Genomic DNA, 23,875 nt, shown 5'->3' on the forward strand with positions numbered 1-23,875 from the left:
GAGTAGACCCCACTCTTTCCTCGCTAGGACTACAGGTCCAGTTCCTTTATTTTTATAAAAGGGTGAACACAGTTTGCAGATAGGAGCTGCCTGTTCCCAGAGGTTGGGGTGGGGCAGGAGGAAGTGGCGACGCCAGGTCCTTTGCCCTGGCTTTTTTTTTTTTTGGCAGGGGGTGGGGACGGAGTTTCACTCTCGTTGCCCAGGCTGGAGTGCAATGGCATGATCTCAGCTCATTGCAGCCTCCACCTCCCGGGTTCAAGCAATTCTGCCTCAGCCTCCCAAGTAGCTGGAACTACAGGTGTGTGCCACCACACCCAGCTTTTTTGTATTTTTTAGTAAAGACGGGGTTTCACCATGTTGGCCAGGCTGGTCTTGAACTCCTGGCCTCGGGTAATCCACCTGCTTCCGCCTCCCAAAGTGCTGGGATTACAGGCGTGAGCCACTGTGCCCGGCCTGCCCTGGCTTTTTAAGTCCAGGATGTTCCCTGTGGTGCCCATAAGACTTGTGGGGGCAGAGCCGTGTCTTCCTTGCACAGCCAGATGCCACCAGATCAGAGCGCGATGATATGACTATGTTACTTGGCTGCCTCCAGCCCTGTCCTCTCAGTCCTCCCCGTAGCCTTCTGTGGGGCGTGTCCTTCACGCAAGAGTAAGGGACTAGGCCTGAGGTCACCCAGCAGGGCCGTGTCCCTGGACGCACGGTTGTATGCGCTCCTGCGGCCCATGGCTATGTGTAGCACTGCGGGCTGCCTGGGCTGGGGCTGCAGCTGGACAGCAGTGCTACCTGTCTGGAGCCAGGGGCACCTGCTGCTGTGTCCCCATCACACTGCTCTTCCTGTGCTCTGGCTGGTGGCAGGGATGACTGCTGCCTCTTGGTCCCAGGGTGCAGGTTTATAGCCAACACGGAGGCCCAGCCACTGGGGGTTTGGCCCCCTCCGGGCGGGGACCCTGACCTAGCGCAAGAAGGACCTTCTCCCCGTGCGGAAGAAGGACTCGATCTGCTCCAGGGACCGTCCCTTGGTCTCGGGCACACAGCAGCCTGTGAACACCAGGCTCACCAAGCAGATGGCCGCGAAGAAGAAGAAAGGCACCTGGAGGCCGAAGGTGCTCTGCGGGTGAAGAGCGGGGCCGGGTCACAGGGAGAAGCTCCAGGGTCCTCCTGCCCCAGGAGGAGCTCGTGGGCGCTGCTGGTAGCGACCAGCCCTGTGGGGCCTTCATCTGGTCCTTCCTGTGTTCAGAGACCGCTCCCCCACACCAGGGCTCCCCCACTGCCCCCAGGACAAATCTGAAGTGGCCCTTGAAGTCTGCATCCCGTCTGCCCCTTGGCCTTCCTCAGGGGCTGGGCCCTCTGGTGTCAGCTCAGGTACCCCCTCCACACCCCCTACCCAGCGCTGGCGTCCCAGCTGTTCCACGCCATAGCCTGCAGGAGGCCCGCCCCGCAGCCTGGTGGGCACGCAGGTTCTTCTTGGACCCTCTAGGCTGATGGACTCACTCTGGGTTGCCTGCCTTCCCCCAACCCCCCTGCCCGGACCACTGCGGGACAGCTTAGGCGCTGGCCTAGGCTGCCCTAGCCAGCTTCTCCCTCATGGGGACTTACTCTGGGCCTCACAGATTCTGGCTGGTCACAGGGCCCGTAGTTTTGAACCAGGAGGCAGGGGGAGTGGGTGGGGTTGGGGGGGAAGTGTGGGTGCTGCTGAGACCCAGCGCCCAGGAGGGCAGGAGATGGGGCACGGTGAGGAGGTGGCTTCCTGGGCTCCTGGCAGGCTTCTGGGCCATGTCCTGCCCTGGCCTGGGAGGTAACCTGACTTCTCAGAACAGTTTCCTACGCCCGTTCCTGTTTCTTATAATGAAGAGCCTTTGCCAGGCTATCACGTGACCACTCTGGGGCCTCTGATTTCAGGGGGTGTGTGCTCATCTCCTAGGGTCACTGAGAGTTAGGGTCCTGACAGCTGGCCTTGGCACAGCCCCTGGCACTGAGAAGAGTCCTGGCCAGTCAGAGAGGGCCTAGGGGCCTGGGGCCTGGGGCTGAACACTCACCACCACTGGCAGGAAGGACTTGGTGAGGACGAAGGCGGTGAGCCAGCTGGCCAGCACGCAGAGCCCTGACGCCACGCCACGGGCACGCAGGGGCAGGACCTCAGACATGAGCAGCCAGGTGATGGGGCCCCAGCCCATGGCGTAGCCTGTTCGGAGGAGGAGGCAGGCTCAGGCCCTGTGGGGTGACTGGAGGCGGCTGTGTCTGTCTCCGCTGAGCTGCTGGAGACCCCCTCTCCAGCCACCCCAGACACATCACCCATCCCTTAACACCCAAGACAGCCTGCCCCTCTGAGCCACCGCCACACCTACCCATGATGAAGAGCATGGTGGCCAGCAGGGGCACCAGGGTGAGGTAGCCAGCGGGTGCTGCCACGGGCTGCGCCAAGTCCCCCCAGGACTCACTTTCCAGGCCCGCAGTGCTGTTGGGGCTCAGAGGCCTGGGGCCAAAGTGGATGTACAGCCCCAGAGTCAGGTTGGCAGCAAACATGATGGCCGCTGTGGACAGACAGGTGGCCTCGTGGGGCCAGGACCCTCTGAGCCAGCTGTTTCTCTCAGAGCTCCTTCTGCAGAGCCCCTTGATACTTGCGTGGTCCAGCTCGTGTCTGGGACTAGAGACCCCCAGCAGGGCAGCAAGCTCTGTCTCCAGCCGCGTGTCAGGCTCCCACCGTGGAGTGTCACAGCCAGTGTGTCCACTCGGAGCCCCAGCGGACCTTTCTGGAGCCACTGGCTTGGGCTGGGGCCCTGCTGATGCTAGGGAGGCAGGTGCTCTGCAGTTCCCAGCCACACAGCCCCACCCCGAGGCAGGCCTGCACACCCAGCCCAGCCCCGACCCCTGTGGAGGAGTGGGGCAGGAGGGCTGCCTGCAGGGTGCTTACCTGAGACGAAGAGCAGCATCTTGCGGCCTGCGAGGTCCATGGTGAGGGCGGCGATCAGCACGGACAGGAGCCGCACGGCCCCAACGATGGCTGCGTCGTCCTTGGGGGGCTATGGGGGGGGAGGCCACCAGGGCTGAGGGACCTGCCTGTTGTTCCCATCCCCCTCCAGGACCCAGCTTGTCCCGGCAGGCATTGCAGGGGCTCAGGCCAGCAGCTCAGTGCAGTACTGAGTGGCCCTGGCACCTGCAGCATGCTGGGCATCTGCACCCTCCGAGCCTATGGCGCTCCTGGGCAGGGACACATCTGCTCTGCCCAGCAGTACGCCCAGCTGGCACAGAATCCAGGCATGATGACGACTTGCCGAACCTTGTGCTGTTACTAATCTTCAAATCTCATCTCACTTTGAGCCTTGGGGCAGGCTGACGGAGATGTGCTGCTATCTTCATCTTGCAGAGGAGGAAGTTGAGGTTCAGAGGGGAAAGTGACTTCCCTCATCAAGGGGCAGATGCCACAGGGCTCTGAACCTGGGGTCTGTGGCCTCAAGGGGTCCACGTTTCTATAAAGCTGGTTTCCTTTGTAATCCCATGTATTTTATTTAATTGTTAAAATTTCTATGTGTTTTTAGAGACGGGGTCTTGCTCTGTCACCAGGATGGAGTGCAGTAGTGAGATCGTGGCTCACTGCAGTCTCACACTCCTGGGCTTAAGTGATCCTCCTGCCTTTGCCTCATGTTGGGATTTTGCCAGTATTTTATTTTAAAACATTTAAGCTTATCTTAAAAACATTCTGAGAACAGGTGAAGGCACTGGAACTGTCTCCACAAGGCCCAGATCTCAGATCTTGCTGTGGCATCCCTGACACCCAGCACAGAGCAGGTGTGGGTAAGGCCAGGGGTTGAGTAAGTGCAGGAGCAGGCCCTGCCTCCCAAGCCAGGCCTGCCCCGCCAGCCTCCAGGGGACCCCGTGGGTGGGCGCCGGCCAGGGCTGGGCTCTCACCAGCAGGACAGCGGTGCTGTCGAAGATGGACTGCAGATAGACCAGGATGGGCGTGATGCCCGTCAGCTGCTGCAGGAGGCGCATCAGCAAGGCCACGGCGATGGGCCGGCACATGTGGGGGGCCCGTGCCTCAGCCCACGACACTCGGCTGCTCTGAAACACAAGGCCGCTGCTGAGGGCGTTGGGCCAGCCTCTCCAGCAGGCGCCATCCTGCCCTGGACCGCCAGGGGTTGGGTGGGAGACCCCCTTTTTCCCTCCTCCAGGAAAGAACCAGCTTACCAGGCCACCCAGGCTCTGGGGACAGCCCCCCACCCCAACCCAGGCACTTGGATTAGTGGGAACTACTGTGGTCCTGTCTTCCAGGAAAAGCCCCCACGGCCACACGGAGCTGAAGTGCTGGAGGCGGGCCTGCCAGGCTCGGGCGCACACCCTCCTGCACCTGTCTCCGGACGTTGTCCTGGATCTGCTCGAACTCCCAGTGGACATCGGCGTCCGTCCCACGCAGCCAGGCCAGCGCCCGCAGGGCCTCTTCGTCCCTGCCCCGAGAGAGCAGGAAGCGCGGCGAGTTGGGCATGAAGCTGAGCAGCAGGATCATGACGAGCACAGGCGCCTCCCCGGCCACAGCCAGCCAGCGCCATGGCAGCAGGAGGCCTGGGGGCGAGGGGTGGGTGAGGGGCCAGGTCCAGGCCTGGTACAGCCCCTTCCCTCTGGAGCCTCTCAATAACCTCATCTGCCCTTCAAGGTCTAGTCCAAGGGCCATCTCCTACAGGAAACCTACCCTGATTGCCCCAGGCAGGGTGGGGCTGCAGGGATTGCTCAGCCCCTGGCACATAGTGGGAAGTCCTTGGAAAGTCTTAGGGCCAGGGCAGGACGAGGAAGGGGTAGGTTGGGCAGGCAAGGCCCTGGGCCTCCACCCAAGACCTCCACGCCCCCTCAACTGAGCAGCTGCATGCACTGTGATTTCTTTTCTATCTGGACTTCCCATCTGAGATGGCATTTGATGGAAGCTTTCTGCCGTTAAAAGATAGTCTGGCGACTGTGGGTCCAGGAGAAGCCCTGGCTGCCCCAGCTAGGGACTGGGCCTGTGGCTAGAGGGGCAGGCCATGCCTGGAGATGCGCAGCAAGGTGCTGACTGAGTGGGGCTGGGATGCCAGATCTCTTGCCTCTCAGCCCAGGATCTGTTCTGGGACAAATCATTCCCTTTCCACCCACATCTACCTTGGCGGCACCCACCCCTCCCACCAGCCTGCACACAGGAGTGCAGGGCCATACTTGCCAAGGGCGTAGAGGGACAGGGATCCAAACACTGCCATGAGCTGGGGTGTGGCCCCCAGAGCCCCACGAACGCCTGGGGGAGCAATCTCAGACACGTACACCTGCAAGACACAGCCGCCGCACCAGGTTTTGCTGAAAATGCAGGTTCCTAGGCCCGGCCGAGATGGGAGAGGCAGCCCCTGTGAACCCCGGAAAGTGGGAAGTGGAGGCTTTCCGGTGGGGCTTAGTCCTGGTCATGACTCACTGCAGGACCTTGGGCGGCCTGCCTGATCTCCCTCTGTCCTCAGTTTCCCTAACTGTGACGTGGGTGGAAGCACTCAGCTCAGAAATGGGCAGCATGACGCTGGGAAGGAGGCCCGAGGGCTCCCAGGCTTCAGGGCTGAGCAGGTGAGTCCATGCCTCCCAGTGAGTTTTGTCTCCTCTGCTGGGCTCACCAGGCCCCATGTGGAGTACCGCATAAGATAAGAAGGTCCCGGGGAGGGTGTAGGGCAGGGACTTCCCTCTCCTACCCATTGCTCAATGCGAATTTTCTTCAATTGAGTAATACATCTGATTGGTCAAGAAACGGGGTAGAAGGCTTGGAAAGTCCAGAGTGGGGGCAGCTGGGGATCTAGAGACAATTTCCCCCAAATTAGCTGCCCTGCTGGGGGTGAGCTGAGGCGCCCTGGGCATCCGCAGGGAAGGCAAACGATTCTCATTGCCCAGAAGGCATGGAGGCTGGGAGGCCTTAGTCAGACGGAGGCTCAGCACCAATACAGAGGCACTGGGGCGCCTGGGTGGGAAGGCCTGGCCTTACCGGGATGCAGGCAGCTGTGAGCCCCCCGGCAAAGCCCGTCAGCGTCCTTCCCAGCAGCAGCATCCAGAGGCCGTGCGCACCCGCCATGAGCGCATAGCCGGCCGCCGACGGCACAGCTGAGAACATGATGCTCAGCTTCCGGCCCAGGAGGTCGTTGAGGATCATGGCGCTCAGGCCTCCGGCCGCTGCTCCCAGGGTGAACACGGACTGCAGGGGAAGGGGGTGCAGGGCAGATATGTCTGGGCACTTGGCACCCCAGTCTCATCAGAGTCCAGGGACAGCTTCTTCCCTAGGCCGACCCCAGGAGCTGGTCAAGCACTTGGCCAAGTCAAGTACTTGAAGCAGGGAGCCTCCTGTCTTCAAGGAGCAGCCATTTGTTAGGGATGCCCAAACGGGGAATTCTGCTCTAAGGAAGAGGTACTGCGCCACATACCCACAGTGGTTCTGTCCAGCCTGATGTTTAAATGTCTAATATTTGAATACAGGAGAATTCTGTGACTTGAAGGCCTTGGGCTTTAAGATTTGGAGGTTCTTAAGTTCCCTGTACAGCAGCAACTGGGACCCCCTCTGGACTCTGCTAACTGGTAGTGGGACCTGGGCACATTGCCCAGCCTGTCTGAGCCTCAGTTTCTTCAGCTGTCTTATGGGGAGAGCACAAGATCTACCTCGTGGCGTTGGCCCTGAGAATCAATGAACGTTCAGTGCCCAACACATGCCTGGCACATAGGAAGTGCTCAGTAAACCTTGGGAATTTTTATCTTAACTACTATGTTGTAACTCTACATCTGAGGCTATTAAGATTATAATTTTAGACTCTGGGACTTTGGGATCTTCCTCTCCATCAGCCCACAATCTGTCCTGCGGACCCTCCTTGCCCCAGCCAGTGCCTCTCCCCACTGACACCTGATACCCTTGCCCCCATCCAGCCAACTGTGGGTGTGGGGACCTGGGGAAGCCTCAGCCCCACCTTGTATAGACCCTGACAGCCACCTCCCCACCTGCTCCTTCCCTCAACCTCTCCACTGGCTTTCAGTTCCTCATTTCAGAGGAATCCTGTAGCTTTACCCCACCCACTAGTGGCCTGGATGGCTGGGGGAGGGGGGACCAGGGCCCTGGAGGGGCTCCCAAGGTGGAGAATTTGGGAGGTTCCTAACTGGAGACAAGGCTCAGCAGGTCCCTGCTCCCTGCACCCCCTCCTCCAGAGGATGGTCCTTACCCCGAACCAGGATGCCTGGGATTTGGTCAGATGCAGGTCAGGATCCAAGGAGCGCTCCAGGGCTGGGATGACAGGGGATGTGTAGACCAGGGCATACCCAAAGCTGAAATTGCCGAGCACTGCGGCGAAGGTGGCCAGGAACACCCTTTTGTTCTGCAGGGTCCTGGTGATGGTGGTGGACAAAAAGACCAGGGTCTCTGAGTCCCTCCTTCAGGGACCATTGCCTTTTCTGAACCCAGTGGCTGCCCAGCTCAGCGGGCAGTGCTGGGGAGGCCTGGGTCCAAGGCCATTCAGGTTCCCAGGGCCTGAGCCCCAGCTCCCCTGGGAAATTCCCAGGCCATTGTTAGCTCATCGCAGTGGCTGAGCCTCTGGTGCTGGGGCCTTTTCTCCGGAAGAGGAGGCTCTGGTTCTGCCCCCAGGGCGGCGGCTGGAGGCTTGCTGTGTGACCTCAGGCAGACCCCTTGCTCGCTGGGGCCTCAGTCTCACTGTCTGTGGCAGTGGGGGGCTGGGCCCGGTACTCCCGTGGATCGTTCCTTCCCTTAGGGGGGCCCGTTCCTTAAATAGGAGTAGCGTGTCTGGGACAGGAGGGAGCCAGATGACCCCTCGGTGACGACTAGGTCAGGGGAGGCCCAGGGCGGGAGCATGCCGCCGGCTGGAGGGAACCAGGGCCACCCCCAGGCCCCACCCGCAGCCCCCAACCTAGCGACTCTCACCCGACCCGCGCCCTGTCCCCTGGCAACGGGGGCGGCTTCTCGGGGAAGGTGTCGTAGTCCGGGCCCTCGGCTCCCAGCAGCGGCTCCTGCATGGCCGGGTCTCTCTCGGGGCGAGCGGAGGGCGCTCAGACTGGAGCAGCCGCCCGTGGCCAGGAGCTCCGGGGGCACTGGCCAGGCTCCGCCCCTCGGCCGCTATTGGCTGTGGGACGGCCCTGCAGAGACACGCCGGCCAATGGGGCGGCCGCACGCTGTCCTGGTGCTCGGATGCGGACCGGGCTTCCCCGGGCGCGGCCGGCACCGCGTGCGCCCCCGAAGGTCACGCCCCCGAGACAGGATGCGGGTCCCAGGGCGGAGCCCCTGCCTGATCGTCCGGGGCCCCCGCGGAGCGCCGAAAGCGGCTCACCCGGCCCGGCTCTTGCAGGCGTGACTGCGGCAATGCGCGCAGCCCCTGTCGTACCGGCTCCCGCGGGGTGGAAACCGAGGCCCAGAGAGGCGAAGCCGCGCGCCAGGGTCACAGCGAATGCGCACCTCGCTCCTCCTTACGCTCTAGCCCCCACCGTCGGGTGGCGTCTCAGGGCCACCTCTGCCCTGGCTCTCCCTGGCACCAGGGAATCGGGGTGTGTCAGGGCAGCAGCGGATGTGCGGGACGAAGGAGGCAGGAGGGGCCGGGCGAGGCGCTGTGGGCAGCTCCAGTGGGCGAGGTCTGTATCCTCCACCCAAAGCTCTGGTGGTAGAAATAACCTGAGCTCGTGACACGTAACACAGGTAGTAAGATAACATTGAAAAATAAGAAAAGCAGAAATGGAAAATTCCCGGGAAGACCGTCCTCAAAAAATCCCACAGCAGTTCCACCTCTCCCTTTGGGCCTTTTCGGGAAGAGGACGGAATCACGCCCTGCTCTGCTGGATGGACATGCCACACACGCTTTTCAACGGATCCTTTGTTGCTGAGTATTTGGGTCATTTCCCATTTTAGCTGCTAACAGAGTAAAGCATTTTTAAAAGTTAGAATTCCCTTTTGTTATGATTGAAATACAATCATAATAGAACAATAAAATCACATCCATCTCCCGTCAGCCTGACCTTGAAGGTGTTTTAGCCTCTTCCAGTCTTTTCTCCATGTGCCTATTTTGCATATTTGCTATTGGGACCCCCATTAAACTGTGCAGCCCCTTTACATCATCGTTTTCTTGCCATCAGGATCATAGGCTTTGGACTCAGGCACACCCTGGTGTGGTGATCAGGCTGCACAGTCCTGATGGCCATATATATACATATATATGTATGTATTTATCCATATATATACATATATATGTATTTATCCATATATATACATATATATGTATGTATTTATCCATATATATACATATATATGTATGTATTTATCCATATATATACATATATATGTATGTATTTATCCATATATATACATATATATGTATGTATTTATCCATATATATACATATATATGTATGTATTTATCCATATATATACATATATATGTATGTATTTATCCATATATATACATATATATGTATGTATTTATCCATATATATACATATATATGTATGTATTTATCCATATATATACATATATATGTATGTATTTATCCATATATATACATATATATGTATGTATTTATCCATATATATACATATATGTATGTATTTATCCATATATATACATATATGTATGTATTTATCCATATATATACATATATGTATGTATTTATCCATATATATACATATATGTATGTATTTATCCATATATATACATATATATGTATGTATTTATCCATATATATACATATATATGTATGTATTTATCCATATATATATGTGTATTTTTTTTTTCGAGACGGAGTCTCGCTCTGTTGGCCAGGCTGGGGTGCAGTGGCGCGATCTCAGCTTACTGCAACCTCTGCCTCCCAAGTTCAAGCGATTCTCCTGCCTCAGCCTCCCAAGTAGCTAGGATTATAGGCATGTGCCACCACGCCCGGCTAATTTTTGTGTTTTTAGTGCAGACGGGGTTTCATCATGTTGGCCAGCTTGGTCTTGAACTACTGACCTCATGATCCTCCCGCTTCAGCCTCACAAAGTGCTGGAATTACAGGCGTGAGCCACCGCACCCGGCCTTCTCTTTTTTTTAAATGTATTTTTTTCTTTTAAAATCAACTTTAGGCCAGGTGCAGTGGTGTGTGCCTGTAATCCCAGCAATCAGGAGGCCAAGGTAGGAGGACTGCTTGACGCCAGGAGTCTGACACCAGCCTAGGCAACAAAGTGACCCTGTCTCTACAAAAAGCTAAAACAATTGTCCAGGTGTGATGGCAAGTGCCTGTGGTCCCAGCTACTTGGAAGGCAGAGGTGGGAAGATTGCTTGAGCCCAGGAGTTTGAGGCTGCAGTGAGCTGTGATCACACCACAGCACTCCAGCCTGGGTGACAGAGGGAGAGTCTTCTTGAAAAAATAAAATACAAGAAAAATCAACTTTGTTAAGCTATAATTTATATACAATAAAATGAATCCATTTTAAGTATAGGTTGATGAGTTTTGACAATTGTATAACCCTGAACACCGCCAATCAAGATATAAAACATTTCCACCTTTTCTTTCTTCTTTTATCTTTTTTTGAGATGGAGTCTCGCTCTGTTGCCCAGGCTGGATGGAGTGCAGTGGTGCGATCTTGGCTCACTGCAACCTCCGACTACTGGGTTCAAGTGATTCTCCTGCCTCAGCCTCCCAAGTAGCTGGGATTACAGGCACCCGCCACCACACCTGGCTAGTTTTTGCATTTTTGGTAGAGACAGGGTTTCACCATGTTGGCCAGGCTGGTCTCAAACTCCCAACCTCAGGTGATCCTCCCGCCTTGGCCTCCCAAAGTGCTGGGATTACAGGTGTGAGTCACCACGCCCAGCCCATTTCCACCCTTCTAGAAGGTTTCTTTGTGCCTTTCTGAAGTCAACTTCCTTTCCTTGCTCCCCAGTAAACTATTTTCTTTTTTTTTTGAGACAGAGTTTCACTCTGTCCCCCAGGCTGGAGTGCAGTGGTGCAATCTCAGCTCACTGCAAGCTCCGCCTCCTGGGTTCACGCCATTCTCCTGCCTCAGCCTCCTGAGTAGCTGGGACCACAGGCGCCCACCACCATGCCCAGCTAATTTTTTTTGTATTTTTAGTAGAGACAGGGTTTCACCGTGTTAGCCAGAATGGTCTTGATCTCCTGACCTTGTGATCTGCCCACCTCGGCCTCCCAAAGTGCTGGGATTACAGGCGTGAGCCACTGCACCCGGCCTCTCCAGTAAACTATTAATCTGCTTTCTCTGACGATAGATTAGGGTGGTCTTATAAAGAGAACCTATGTGAAGTACTCTTTTTTGTCTGCCTTCTTTTTTCAGCATGTTTATGAGATTTATCGGTGGTTTGGCGATTTTCAGTGGTTTGTTCTTTTTTGCAGCCACGTAGTATAGTGTTTTACGGATGTAGCACAGTTTTTGGCTAAAAGAATGAGCCGGTGTGAGCCTTCTTGCACAGGACCCTGCTTAATAGCCTTTTTTTTTTTTTATAATATATATATTTTGAGACGGAGTCTTGCTCTGTTGCCCAGGCTGGAGAGCAGTGGCGCGATCTCAGCTTACTGCAAGCTCCACCTCCTGGGTTCACGCCATTCTCCTGCCTCAGCCTCCTGAGTAGCTGGGACTATAGGCGCCTGCCACCACGCCTGGCTAATTTTTTGTATTTTTAGTAGAGACGGGGTTTCACCGTGTTAGCCAGGGTGGTCTCGATCTCCTGACCTCATGATCCGCCCGCCTCGGCCTCCCAAAGTGCTGGGATTACAGGTGTGAGCCACTGCACCCGGCCCTGTTTAACAGCCTTTTAATGTTAAAGGCTAGGTGGATGAGCCTGAATTTGTAGTGAATCTTATGTCATGGGCATCAAAGCTGTTTCAAACTGTAGGGGTAGAAAAGGTGGAATCCGTTTCCTCACCCATTGTTACAAGACCAGCAGATCCACGTGCCCGCTCCGCAGTGACGCCGTGACACACCAGTACACCATGCAGCAGGGTTCGCAGCAGGGAAGAGTTTAATGATTGCAGGGCTCTGAGCAAGGAGACGGGAGGAGATCCTCAAATCCATCTCCCCTAGGAGCTTTGGGCTGGGGCTTTTAAAGGGATCATGGAGGGCGATGGGCTTTAGAAATGGGTTGTTGATGGGTCTGGGGATAGGAGGTAAAATCATCAGGAGGTGGAAAATGTATTCTTTGGTGAATTAGATCCTTCTGGGGTCCTTGAGACCAGCTGTCATCAGTAGTTTCTTTTTTTGTTTTCTTTCTTTTTTTTTTTTTTTTTTGAGACAGAGTCTCACTCTGTCACCCAGGCTGGAGTGCAGTGGTGTGGTCTCAGCTCACTGCAACCTCCACCTTCCAGGTTCAAGCGATTCTCCCACCTCAGCCTCCAGAGTAGCTGGGACTACAGGTGCACGCCACCACACCTGGCTGATTTTTGTATTTTTAGTAGAGATTGGTTTTCACTATGTTGGCCAGGCTGGTCTCGAACTCCTGACCTTGTGATCTGCACGCCTCAGCCTCCCAAAGTGCTGGGATTGCAGGCGTGAGCCACCGCGCCTGGCCAGTGTCAGTAGTTTCATTGGTACACAGGACCCAAAAGAACATCTCAAATGGAAACTTTTGGCTGGGTGCCTGGCCAACATGGTGAAACCCCACCTCTACTAAAAATACAAAGAATTAGCCATGCGTGGTGGCGTGAGCCTGTAATCCCAGCTGCTTGGAAGGCTGAGGCGAGAGAATCACTTGAATCCAGGAGTGGAGGTTGCAGTGAGCCGAGATTGTACCGTTGCACTTCAGCCTGGGCAACCAGAGCAAAACTCCGTCTCAAAAAAAAAAAAAAAAAAAAAAAAAAAAAGAGCTACAATCTTGTAACAACAGAGTCTATGTGATTCTAAGGCAACAGGCACCAAAAAACTTTGAGATCAGAGAACAAGTTGACTTAGTGATGGATGCTGAATGTGCTACAAGCCTGGTTTATTCTCATTTCTCCTCCTCTCTTCTTCCTTGATTAATTTTATAAAGTTTATAGGGACGGTCTCGTCATCATCAGGGCCATGGGCGACAGTTCTATAACAAAAGACAGGTTCACAAGAGGAAAGCACACCAGATTTATTTAATCAAAGCTTTATATGACAGGGAGCCGTCAGAAGTGGAGACTCAGAGACCCAGGGAAGATGGTTCCTGTGCTTAGAGTTGGTGGAGAACGGGCAGCTGTGTGGACAGGTATCGGACGGCAGGGGATGCCTGTGGGGATGGACTGTGGGGAGGCCGGCGAGGCCAGCTGTGCAGCTCCCCCTTGGCCTCTCTGTGCAGTGCTTCTCCCCCCAGGGATGGGGCAGAACCCCCGGAGGGAGGGTCTTTTACGACCCACCTGCATGGCCAGCTCTTCCCCAGAAAGGCAGGGAGCGTTCGAGTCATGTTTCTAGGTCTCATGGCTGGCTTTGGGGGAGAGGGACTCTAGTGTCCATGGCCCACCTAGGGAAAGAGGAATTCTGGCTTCTGTGACTTGCTGCTGGGGAGAAAGAAGGCGGGAGAAAGGAGGGGAGGAGAAGGTTGGAAAAAGACTTGGGATGCACCAGAGGCCTTCTGGTTTCCCTTAGTTCTGAATCCTCATGCCAGGCACCCTGCTTGTGGGGATCATGGTCTGAACCCCAACAAATCATTTTTGCTGTTAAAATTAACACGATGGGGCCAGCCAGGCACGATGGCTCACATCTGTAATCCCAGCACTTTGAGAGGCTGAGGCAGGCGGATCACCTGAGATTGGGAGTTTGAGACCAGCCTGACCAACATGGAGAAATCCCATCTCTACTAAAAATACCAAAAAAAAAAAAAAAAAAAAAAAAGAAATTAACATGATGAACATCTTTGTTTTTAAAGAATAATTTCGTTCTGCAGGGACTGCTTTTGTGACCTCTAAAGACTGTTTTAACCTTCTCATGGGGAAGCTCACCTTCCTCTCTCCTGGGTCTGTGGCAGACAGGCTGCTTGGGGACCTGGCCTCTGAGGGGGTGTGGAGGCACCTCCCAATCCATAGTGCTGGGCACACAAAGGGTGTCTGGAAGCCCCTTGCTGATTTGAACTCAGAGTCCTCTCTCCTTGCGTGGCCTCCCGCCCCAGGCAGGAATCTCAGTTCAGAGCAGCAGAAAGAGAGCTGGTCTGGGGGGACCCTGGGTCTGCTCTGGTGGCTGGGACAGCCACCGCCCCTCTCTCAGTGCTGGCCACACCCACAGCGAGGTCTCCCTCCTTTCCTGTCATTCCTGCTGGGCCCCTCCCCGAGGAAGGCCCCAGGTGGGTGGGTCCTGCAGAGGGAAGCTCGAGGGGGTGCACTCAGCTGCCACTGTCCGCCGCCTGTCCCTGGGGAGCACGGCAGCTGAGGGCAGGCCCCTCCCAGGACATGGGACCCCCCATGGCTGGAAGGTGACTGGGCCTTGCACACCCAGCTGGGGTAAGAGTGAGGGGCCTGGAGTCCAGCTTGGGGGCAGGATCCAGAGGGGGCTGGGTGGAGCATCCCTGGCGGTGGTTTGCTGGTCCAGGGCACTGGGGCTTAAATGATCTGGTCCAGACTCTGCCCTGTTGCGGGGGAGGGCTGGGGCCTGGCACTTGGAAGCTGTTTCCCAGGTCTCCGCGGGGGCTGCCATAGGGGCCTCTGCCAATCTCCTGGGCTTCTCAGGAGCCACTGGTCTCACTGAGCCTCACTTTTCTCATCTGTAGGATGGATGCTACCTGTGCCCACCTCACCGCTGCCGTGCAGGGGGAGGGCAGCTGGCCGCGTTGATGCAGTTTGACAAAGGTCCCTCCAGACCAGTCTGACAGCTTCCCAGTTCCCCGGAAACGGGCCAAGCTGCATTCCAGGCCTGGCACCAGGGCCGAGGTCTCCAAGGGGACATTAGGGCTGCCGTGTCTTGGGAAGGTAGGAGGCGGGGAGCAGATGCCGGGAATACTCATCCCACTCTTGGGGTCTTCTTCACCCCTGTTTTATGGAAGAGAAGACTGAAGCTCAGAGCTGCTGCCCAGGGTCACTTCTAGGTCACCTCATGCCCCCTGCTTTGGCCTATGCCCCCCACATCAGGCCTTCCTGAGGGAGCAGACCAGAGGGACAGCAGAGGGTGGGCAGGTGGGGCCTTCCCCGAGGAGGTCCTGCCCCTTGCCTCCTCCTTCCCACAGATGGGCCGCCCAGGGCCCCCAGGGGAGAAGGTCTTTGGCGCCCAGCTGTCCAGTGTCCCCAACGTCCCCAGAGATGTTCCTGGTGATGACCCTGAAGACTCGGACCTGGTGCCTTCTGTGACCCTGGCTGCAGCCCTTGTTCTGCTGTTCCCCCTGCTCTCGGCCTGGCTGGTGTGGGACGGGCCTTGCCAAAGCTGCTGCTAATGTGGGCTCCAGGAAAGGGTTGGGGGCCTGGGCCTGGCACAGAGTTAGGGAAGGCACAGCGGGGCCTCCCAGCGACACCCTGGGCCAAACTCCATTCCACCCTTTCCCAAAGCAGCCCCAGCGGGACCCCAAGACTCCCCAGTGGGGCCCCTGGGTGGCACCAGACTCTGCCATTGAAGGCAGGGGATGCGCTCCTTGGGACGGCCCCGGATGTTGGGCTGAGAGCCTCGGGCAGCCCCGGCACTCAGGCAGATCGGGCTCAAATCCGCTTCCTCTCCAGGCTGGCTGCAGGGCCTTGGCCCCATCTAAATCTTTGCAAGGCCCTTTTGGGTATCGCAGATAAAGCCAAGTGACCCTTAGGTACTGGTGAAATGAGCAGGTGAGTTGGAAGATGGGGGTTCTAGTCCAGGCTTTGCCCGTGCTGGGCTGTGACATGGGCAAGTGCCTTTTCCCACCTGGATCCTGGTTTCCCTGGTCATCCAATGGGGCTCACAATACCCACTTCTGGGCCCTGCGGGGAAGGCAGGTGCCATAGGAGGATGGGGCTGGGCCAGGCGGGTGCCCTGGTCTTTGCCGCCACCTGGTGGCTGCAGACAGAATCGCATCATCTGCTGCATGGTCCCCTCTGGGTAGTCCAGGCCAGGGCTGAGGAGCTGAAGGCTTTTTATGTTTTGATGCAGAACATTTTGAGATTGTGGATAAGCACAAATCCTGTTACCCAGAGAGAAGAGATTTTTAACATTTTCTATTTATCTTCTTTCCCCATCTCCATATCTATAATCTCCTTAACAAAATCATAGGGCGGAGGTAAGTTGTGAGCCGGGTTCTAGAGTCAGAGAATGCTGCCTGTGGCGCTGGCCCAGGGCCCTGGTGCTCTCTTGCGCCACAACAGCTCCATCCCTGACCTCGACATAGGAAGCAAGGAAGTATTTTTAGGGCTGGGAGGAGTGTGGGAGACCTTCGGGCTGGAAGGTCTCCTGGAGGCTCCAAGACCCCCCTGTCTCTCATGGAACAAGTACTTGTCAAGATTTCTACTTTGGGCCGGGCGCAGTGGCTCACGCCTGTAATCCCAGCACTTTGGGAGGCCGAGGCGGGCAGATCATCTGAGGTCAGGAGTTCGAGACCAGCCTGACCAACATGGAGAAACCCCGTCTCTACTAAAAATACAAAATTAGTTGGGCGTGGTGGCGGCCGCCTGTAGTTCCAGCTACTCAGGAGCCTGAAGCAGGAGAATTGCTTGAACCCGGGAGGCAGAAGTTGCGGTGAGCCGAGATTGAGCCATTGCACTCCAGCCTGAGCAAAAGAGTGAAACTCCGTCTCAAAAAAAAAAAAAAAAAAAAAAATTTTCTACTGTGAGCCAGCCCCTGCGGGGAAACAGGGGAAACAGGGTAAACAGAATCCCTGAAGGAGCTGGGGTCTGACCAGGAATGGGAAGGCTGGACTCACTGCAGCGTGCTAGGGCTGGGCTGGGTAAGCAGGGCCTGCAGGAAGGGGCAGATGAGCTCTGGGGTGTAGGAGGAGTAGGCCAGGGCCGGAGTCCCCAGGGAGGCTGTTCCAGGCAGAGAAACAGACTATGGGGAGTTCAGAGGCCATTCTGTGTTCTTCTGCACGAGCTACTGCTCCCCTCGGGGAACTGGAGGCCTCTGGAGCCTCTGAGAAGCAGCCACCGAGAAGGAGCAAGTGAGTGGCAAAGCCGTGGTTCCACATTCCCAAACCACGCTTTGTCCTTCCCGGGGTCCCCGTAGGTGGGGCTCTTCTCCCTCCTCCAGCTTTCTGAAGCCAAAGTACACACCTCGGTGTCCATGATGGGGCAGCTGGGGGGCTGTACGCTTCTTCTGTCCCTGTCTCTGGGCGGACCGTGGTCCAGCGTGCTGCCCCCGCTGCCCTGGAAAAGCCGAGCCGGGAAGCAGGCGGGGGCTTTAGAGGTGTCGTGCAGAGGGGGAGACGGAGGTAGAGCCTGGAGGTTTGGGGCACCTCCTGAAGCAGTGGGGTGGCCTTTCAGGTGGGGGGACTGAGAGAGCAAAGGCCTACAGGCTAGACCGGGGCCTCCCTGAGCCGTCATAAGCAGGACAGGACATGGGGGCGGGCCACGGAGCCTCCTCCCTCCCCTGCTCATCCTGCCTGCTACAGGAGGGGCGCACTGGGAGGAAGGAGGGAGGCCGGTTCCTGGCAGAGCAATGTTGAGGCTGATCCTCCCTGCCTCCCCGCACAAGCCTATCTGTGAGCCTCCTCCCTGTCCCGCACACCCACCTGGCGGAGGCCACAGATTCACAGAATCAGGCTCCGTGTGGCTCCGAGCAGCACATGGCCTGGGGGAGGCAGCAAGCATGGCCGCCGGAGCCTCTGGCCTTCTGCCCAGGGAGCAGGGGCCCCTTGGGGGCTGTTCTCTCTGCTCCCTCTGTCACGTCCCCTCCCTGTTGGTGGAGGAGAGTGGCTGCAGGCAGGCGCCTGACTCCCCCAGCTCCACACGGCTCCAGCTTTCTCTGCCTCTCCATGTTCACCCCTCAACGCATCTTGTCGAATGGAGACCCCGAAGGCTGGGTGCAGTGGCTCAGGCTTGTAATCCCAGCACTTTGGGAGGCCGAGGCAGGTGGATTGCTTGAGGACAGGAGTTCGAGACCAGCCTGAGCAACATGGCTAAACCCCGTCTCTACAAACAATATAAAAATTAGCTGGGCGTGGTGGCACATGCCTGTAATCCCAGCTACTCAGGAGGCTAAGGCAGGAGAATCGCTTGAACTCAGGAGGTGGAGGTTGCAGTGAGCTGAGATTGCGCCTCTGCACTCCAGCCTGGGTGACAGAGCAAGACTTTGTCTCAAAAAAAAAAAAAAAAAGAAAAAATGGAGATCCTGAGACCCAGCTTCTGAGGTCGGGGGGTGGTGTTAGTAACTCACAGTACAGGCTGGTAGAGTCTGCCAGGGTGGTCTGGGCTGGGCTGGGCTGTTGGGGATCCCAAACCCACTTCCCTCTTCGCACCCCATCAGAGGCTGCCCGAGGCAGAGGCAGAACCTGCGGCTTCTTCCTCCCAAGTGCTGAGATCAGGTCCGAAAGTTCCAGTCATTCGCACTCCTAGAAGTGGCTTCCAGCCTTGGCCAGGAGCCGTCAGCACCGGGGATGAGGGCTGCAGGGAAGCCCAGGTACGAAGGCCGAGGAGCCCGTGTCTGCCCCAGAGCAGGGCAGCAGGAGGACGGCCTCTGGCCCTTGCCACCCTGGGCCTCAGCCCTGCCTGAAGGCCGAGTGCTAACGAGAAACGCAGGCCGACCAGGGCAGCGTATGCCTGCTCCGTGCGTTTGTATTTCTGACCAGCGCCCATGAGAAGGCCGTGTGGTTTCCGATGCATTTCCAGGGGCCAACTCATTCCACCCGCCTAGCTCCGGTGCCTCGTGCAGGCCAAGCCCTCACAGAGAGGGCCTGGGGCGAGAGCAGGCATCTGCGTGCAGCTTGGCCTGGAAGGAATTGCATCCGCAAGGAAAATATTGTTCTGTATAATTCAGTGACCCGTTTTATAAACATTGTGGTTCTACCTTGGGGTTTTTCCTGCCTTGTCTCCTACCTCCCCTCCCCACCTTCCAGGGGCTGCTGGGCAGCCAGATGCCTGAGGTTAGGAAAGTATGTGCTTTTGCCGGGTTAGACGGTGCAAAGGGTGACAGGGTGGACCTGGGGACGGGGCTCAGCTGGCCAGAGAGAGTTCTGGGGTGGGGCTGGCGGGACTGCAGCTCAAGGTGGTTTGCAAAGAGGTATGAGAGCAGGCAGCCCGCCAGAGTGTGTGTGTGTGTATGTGTCTCTGTGTGTAGGGATGTGCCTATGTGTGTTTGCCTGTGTGTGTGCATGTGTATATGTGTGTGTTTATGTGTCCATGGGTTCTGTGTGTATGGATGTGTGTCTTTAACCAGGAAGCTGGGTTTGGAGTGACACTGGCATCCTTTCTACCAGCCTGGATGTGGGCTGGTGGATGTCTGCAAGGCCAGGTTAAAGTGGCCCCTAGAGTAGCAAGGCAAGCTCCCCCCTCGGGGAAGAGGCTGCTCTGTGCCATTGTTGAGAGGGCGGGCATGGGGACAGATGGGCTCCAATCCAGCCCGTATTTCCAGCACTCCCTAGTTGAGTGGCTTTGGGGAAGTCATTCTTCCTCCAGGTCAGTCACCGGGGGCTGTGGGGCTATACTGCTACTTCCATTCCTTTCTGCTTCCTTCTGAAAAGACTCTAATTTTGCTTGGGGATGGCAATGAGCCTTCCCTGCGGCCAGGTGGCCACGTGTCGGTGCAGAGGCCACGAGGGCTAGACAGGAGGGTCTGGGGCAGCTCTTCCTGATTAGAGAGGTAAAGTCTTACTGGAAAACGTTTTGGGTCCTGCCCTCTTCTTCCTGCCTGGAATCCCATCGTGTGGCAGGGGGAGGCAGCTGCTCACTGGCAACCATGAGGGTGGGACCCAGTCTTGAGGCTGAGACCCAGGCAGGAGGTGGGACACAGGCTACACTGCCTGGGAAGGAAGCAGGCAGGGGCTCTCAGGCAGTGTCTGGAGCCTGGATGTCCATGTGGAGTGATGGGGTTGGCTTCTGTTTGCTGCAGCCTCGTGCACTCCTGCTGGACACCCGATGTCACTCTCTCTTCACCTGGGGATTGAGAGACCTGGAGGCTGGAAGGGGCTGGCTCATGGGTGTGCTCTGGATCTAGGCACCCTCCTCACTGCCACACCCTGAGGGGCACTGGGGAATCGTCCTCAGAGGTGTGCAGGGGTACTGTCGGAACAGTCGGGCCCTGCTGCTTCAAGGCTGCAGGAGGAGGATGGGGAGGATCTGGAGGGGGAGGAGGAGCTGGAGAAGGAGAAGCAGGGAGAAGAAGGAGGAGGAGGAGAGGGAGGAGGAGGGGGGAAGGTGAGGAAGAGGAGCTGGAGGAGGAGGAAGAGGGGAAGGAGGTGCTGGAGGAGGAGGGGAGGGGGAGAAGGAGGAGTTGGAGGAGGATAGAAAGGAGGAGAGGGAGGAGGAAAAGGCGGAGGAGGGAGGAGGAGTTGGGGGAGGAAGAAAGGGAGGAGGAGAGGGAGAAGGAGAAGATGGAGGGGAAGGAGGAAAAGCTGGAGGATGAGGGGGAGGAGGAGTTGGAGGAGGAGGAGGGGGAAGGAGGAGCTAGAGGGAGAGGAGGGGGAGGAGGAGGGGAGGAGGAACTGGAGGAGGACTTGGAGGAGGAGGAGGGAGGGAGGAGGACAACCTGGGTGGGAAGTTGCGCTTGGCCCGGCTCCCAGAGAGGTGGGTGGCTTTAGGTCATGCATTCATCTGAGACCTAGTACAAGCTAGGACCCTGGGGCCCTGTGCCGGTCACCGTGCCTCTTCCAGCCTCGGTATCCTCTGGAAGGTGAGAATGAAAAACACCCAGTGACACTCAGACCGGACAGGAGCAGGTACGCAGACAGCAGATGGCCAGGCGCACAGAGGTGTCGCCTGCCTTCCTCACCGGGACGGCATGGGTCGAGGCTCCTCCTCCCGCAGGCAAAGCCCGCCCGGGGCTGGGCTCTGGTGGGTTCCCTCTCTTTCCCTTCAACCAAAGACCTGGCTGGACACCCCCCTTCCGACACTCCAGGGGCTTTCGAGGGGCTTCGGGCAACCCACATGCATTCTGGGCATCCCATTTAGGGGGAGGAAGAAGGAACTGGATAAGGCAAGGGTGAGGCTGGCCCGTCCCCTCTGCTGGCGCATCAGCCCCTCTTAGGGACGCTGCTGTCCTTGACCCCTCTGCAGGCCAATCGGCCCTCCTCAGGAAGCCACCGTCCTTGCCTGCTCTGCTCCTGGGGTCCCACCCAGGCTTGAATCCTCCCTGTGTGGTCTTCCCTCCGTGAGCCTTCGTTTCCTCATGGGTAAAATGGGGAGAGGAGAGCACGGTGGTCAGCCCTGAGCCTGGCTGGCTGGCTACTTAATGGGCTTCTGGTACCTTGACCACCATCTTTGACAGCCTCAGTTTACAGATGAGGCCCTGAGGCCTGGAGGAAAGGATTAGGCTGCCTGGGATGTGGGTGGGAGGTCTGATTCTGACCCTGTGAAGTGAGCTCCTGCCCCATCTGGGGTTCCCCAGCAGGCATTAAGGGAGGGGTCAGGCGAGGTCCCCCTACCCTGGCCAGATGTGCAGCGACCTTGGGCTGTAACCTCAGAGGGTTCGCTTCCCCCACAGCCTGCTGGGGACTGGCCAGGCCTGGGGAAGACTGGGGGAGCGAGGGGCTGGGAGGGAATACCACCTGGCCAGACGAGGCCCGTGCCACCCTGCCAGCCTGGCATCTCTGCTCTCCCAGGCTCAGCCAACACCCGCTCTAGGACTCAGCCAACTATCTGTGGGCTGCTAAGTAGCATGACAGCTGCTTTTCTTGCTAAAGTGTGACATTACATTTTTCCGGATGGCCGGACACTTCCTGCCCTGAAGTGTGCTAAGTGACAGCCTCACTCTGTCCCGCTGCCCCCCGAGTCCCTGCCCGCCTCCCTGCTTTGTCCAGGCTGGCTTGGCAGGGCCAGGCCGAGACCCGTCCTGGCCTGTGTTCAGACGGAGCCGAGATCGGGCCCCCAGGGCTGCAGGTGGCCCAGGAAACTTCCCCGGGATTATTTTTGGCCTCTGTGTTGGCCCATGGACTCCCTGCCAAAAGCAATTACTGAATTTTCATCTTGTTTTGCTGATGGTTTAGACTATGTCAAAAATGTTCCACTGGAAGACCTGAGGGCGCCTCGGGGTGGGGGATGTGGGGCTCCGGAGCCCAGCTGTGGCCGGGTCCCCGGAATAGACCTCTGGGGTTGCTGGCGAGAAGAAGGAGGACAGGGGAGCCGGGGCCTGTTTGTTTGTAGCTGCCACTGGGTGCTTCCCACACGCACAGCATGCTTGGCTGGTGGTCATGCTCCCTGCGCCCTCTGCCAGCTGTGCGTGTCCTCCTCTCCCACTTTACAGAAGAAGAAACAGGTTCAGGGAAAGGGCCGAGGGCACTCCCAGGCTGCACTCTGTTCTGTGGGCTGCTGCACTTCCAGCCCAGAAGGATTTCCCCAGCTCAGGGGTGGCAGGGTCTGGGGGCTGGGGAGGCCACAGGGAACAAGGCAGGGTCTGCCCAGGCCCTCTTCTCATTGCCCGGGGCGAGGGGTGTCCGAACCAATCAGATCTTTCCTAAGTTAAATGTCTGTGTCGCGGGCTTCAGCTACTCTGTTCACCCTCCTGGGAATTCCCCAAATGGCAGCCGGGTGGATGCAGGAGGAGGTTGGGGGGAAGGCTGGAGATCAGGGGGGCCGCCCTGAGGCTTCTGTCCATCTGCAGAGGCCCCACTGGCAAGCAGCACCTCTCCAGTGCTCCGTGTCCCTTCCTCTCCCCTCCGCAGCAGCCCTGGGAGGCAGATGCTGCCATGAAACCACAGTGCCCTCAAGAAACCTGGCCATGAGGGGGCTTCCTGCCTGCCCATGGCCCCGCAGGTCATGGGTAAGGGGTGGTCCTAGAGTTTGTACCTGGCACTTCCATTCCAGAGTCACTGCCAGGACCTTAAGCCATTCTGGAGCTCCCCCTGGCCCGGGGCGCCTGGAGCCCCCCAGGCTGCATGGCAGTGGCTTGCTATGTAGGCCATGGCCGGGGTGAGGGGTGCCTGGGGCGAGGGGACATGTCACGTGGGGCCCTGGGTTGCCTGGCCTGCTGGGGGCCCCCTTGTTGCTCAGCTGCTGTCCTGGGGTCACAGCTCTCGGCCGCTCTGCTCACTTGCAGTTCCTGGGAGCCTGTGGACATCGTGTTCTTGAGCCTGAAGGACCAGCAGGGCCCTGGGTGAATGGGGCAGTCCAGGGCCAGGGCTTGTGCTCACACTCCTGCGCGCATTCCCATGCTTCAGCAAAGCAATGCCGCCTCCTATCTGACAGGCTCAGGGCGGCCCTTCGTGGGCATTGTCACCACGTTCACTTGTGCATCAGACGCTTTTTGAGGAAGCTCAGGCCCAGCTTCATACCAGGCGCTGGGATGGGGGGCAGCCCTGCCTTGAGGGAACCCCAGTTCCAGAGGGGAGACACACTGAAAACCATCACACCCTCGGCAGCTGGGGCAGAGCCCCCGGACACAGGAGAGCAGGGACAGGCTGCTTCCTGGAGGAGGTGATGCCTGAGCTCAGTGAAAAATCACATGTGTGGGGCCAGCCAGGGGATCGGGTTATGTAGGGCGAGGCTGCCCCAGTTACTTGGGAGGGAGGTGGCCCTGGGTGGGTGTTGGGGCTGTTGGCGGCAGGTGCACCTGCCCTGGTGTCTGCCAAGGCGGAGCCCAGACTGGATGGCTCAGCGCTGGCCTGGGTGTGGGCGACGCTTGCAGGGGCCGTGTGGGTGTCTGCGTGTGAGTGCCCACTGTGTGTCTCGTGTACCTGTGTCCACATGGCCAGGGGCTGGCTTCCAGCTGGTCCTGTCACCCTGGGCTGCCACATGTATTGTAATTACATCTGGGATTTCAGGGGGAGGAGGAGGTGCCTGCCTGCCTCCTAAAATGTTTGAAGGCTTCATCTTGGAAGAATGGGAATGTCTGCCTGAGGGGCTTGTCCATATCAACCGAGAAGCCCGGCTCCT

General features: G+C 57.6%; 1 protein-coding gene across 11 annotated transcripts; it reads right to left on the reverse strand.

The window, feature by feature from the left end:
* Nucleotides 1–30: 30 nt before the first annotated feature.
* Nucleotides 31–8,908, reverse strand: SLC2A6 (solute carrier family 2 member 6). Of its 11 annotated transcripts, none has more exons than XM_063714515.1 (10): nt 7,907–8,908; nt 7,194–7,356; nt 5,978–6,184; nt 5,183–5,282; nt 4,346–4,442; nt 3,907–4,054; nt 2,912–3,020; nt 2,346–2,531; nt 2,037–2,182; nt 31–1,108 (listed from the first exon to the last, which is right to left on the reverse strand). In XM_063714515.1, the coding sequence occupies exons 1-10, from the start codon at nt 7,996–7,998 to the stop codon at nt 953–955; spliced, it is 1,404 nt and encodes a 467-aa protein (XP_063570585.1). In that variant the 5' UTR covers nt 7,999–8,908; the 3' UTR covers nt 31–952. The 11 variants fall into 11 exon arrangements, with proteins under 11 accessions (XP_063570585.1, XP_063570582.1, XP_002820393.1 ...); XM_063714512.1 differs by having other exon boundaries at nt 2,346–2,786; XM_002820347.3 differs by having other exon boundaries at nt 3,907–4,059; nt 4,346–4,557.
* Between the last annotated feature and the right edge of the window lie 14,967 nt (nt 8,909–23,875).

The sequence above is a fragment of the Pongo abelii genome, chromosome 13 (assembly GCF_028885655.2).
Source record: "Pongo abelii isolate AG06213 chromosome 13, NHGRI_mPonAbe1-v2.0_pri, whole genome shotgun sequence".
Classification (NCBI taxonomy): Eukaryota; Metazoa; Chordata; class Mammalia; order Primates; family Hominidae; genus Pongo; species Pongo abelii.

Coding starts and splice junctions, on each gene's coding strand:
- SLC2A6 (XM_054520838.1), bottom strand. CDS start 7,998: ATGCAGGAGCCGCTGCTGGGAGCCGAGGGCCCGGACTACGACACCTTC. Junction 7,357..7,906: donor GGGGACAGGGCGCGGGTCGG/GTGAGAGTCGCT, acceptor CACCATCACCAG/GACCCTGCAGAACAAAAGGG. Junction 4,558..5,182: donor CCTGTCCCTCTACGCCCTTG/GCAAGTATGGCC, acceptor CCTCGCCCCCAG/GCCTCCTGCTGCCATGGCGC.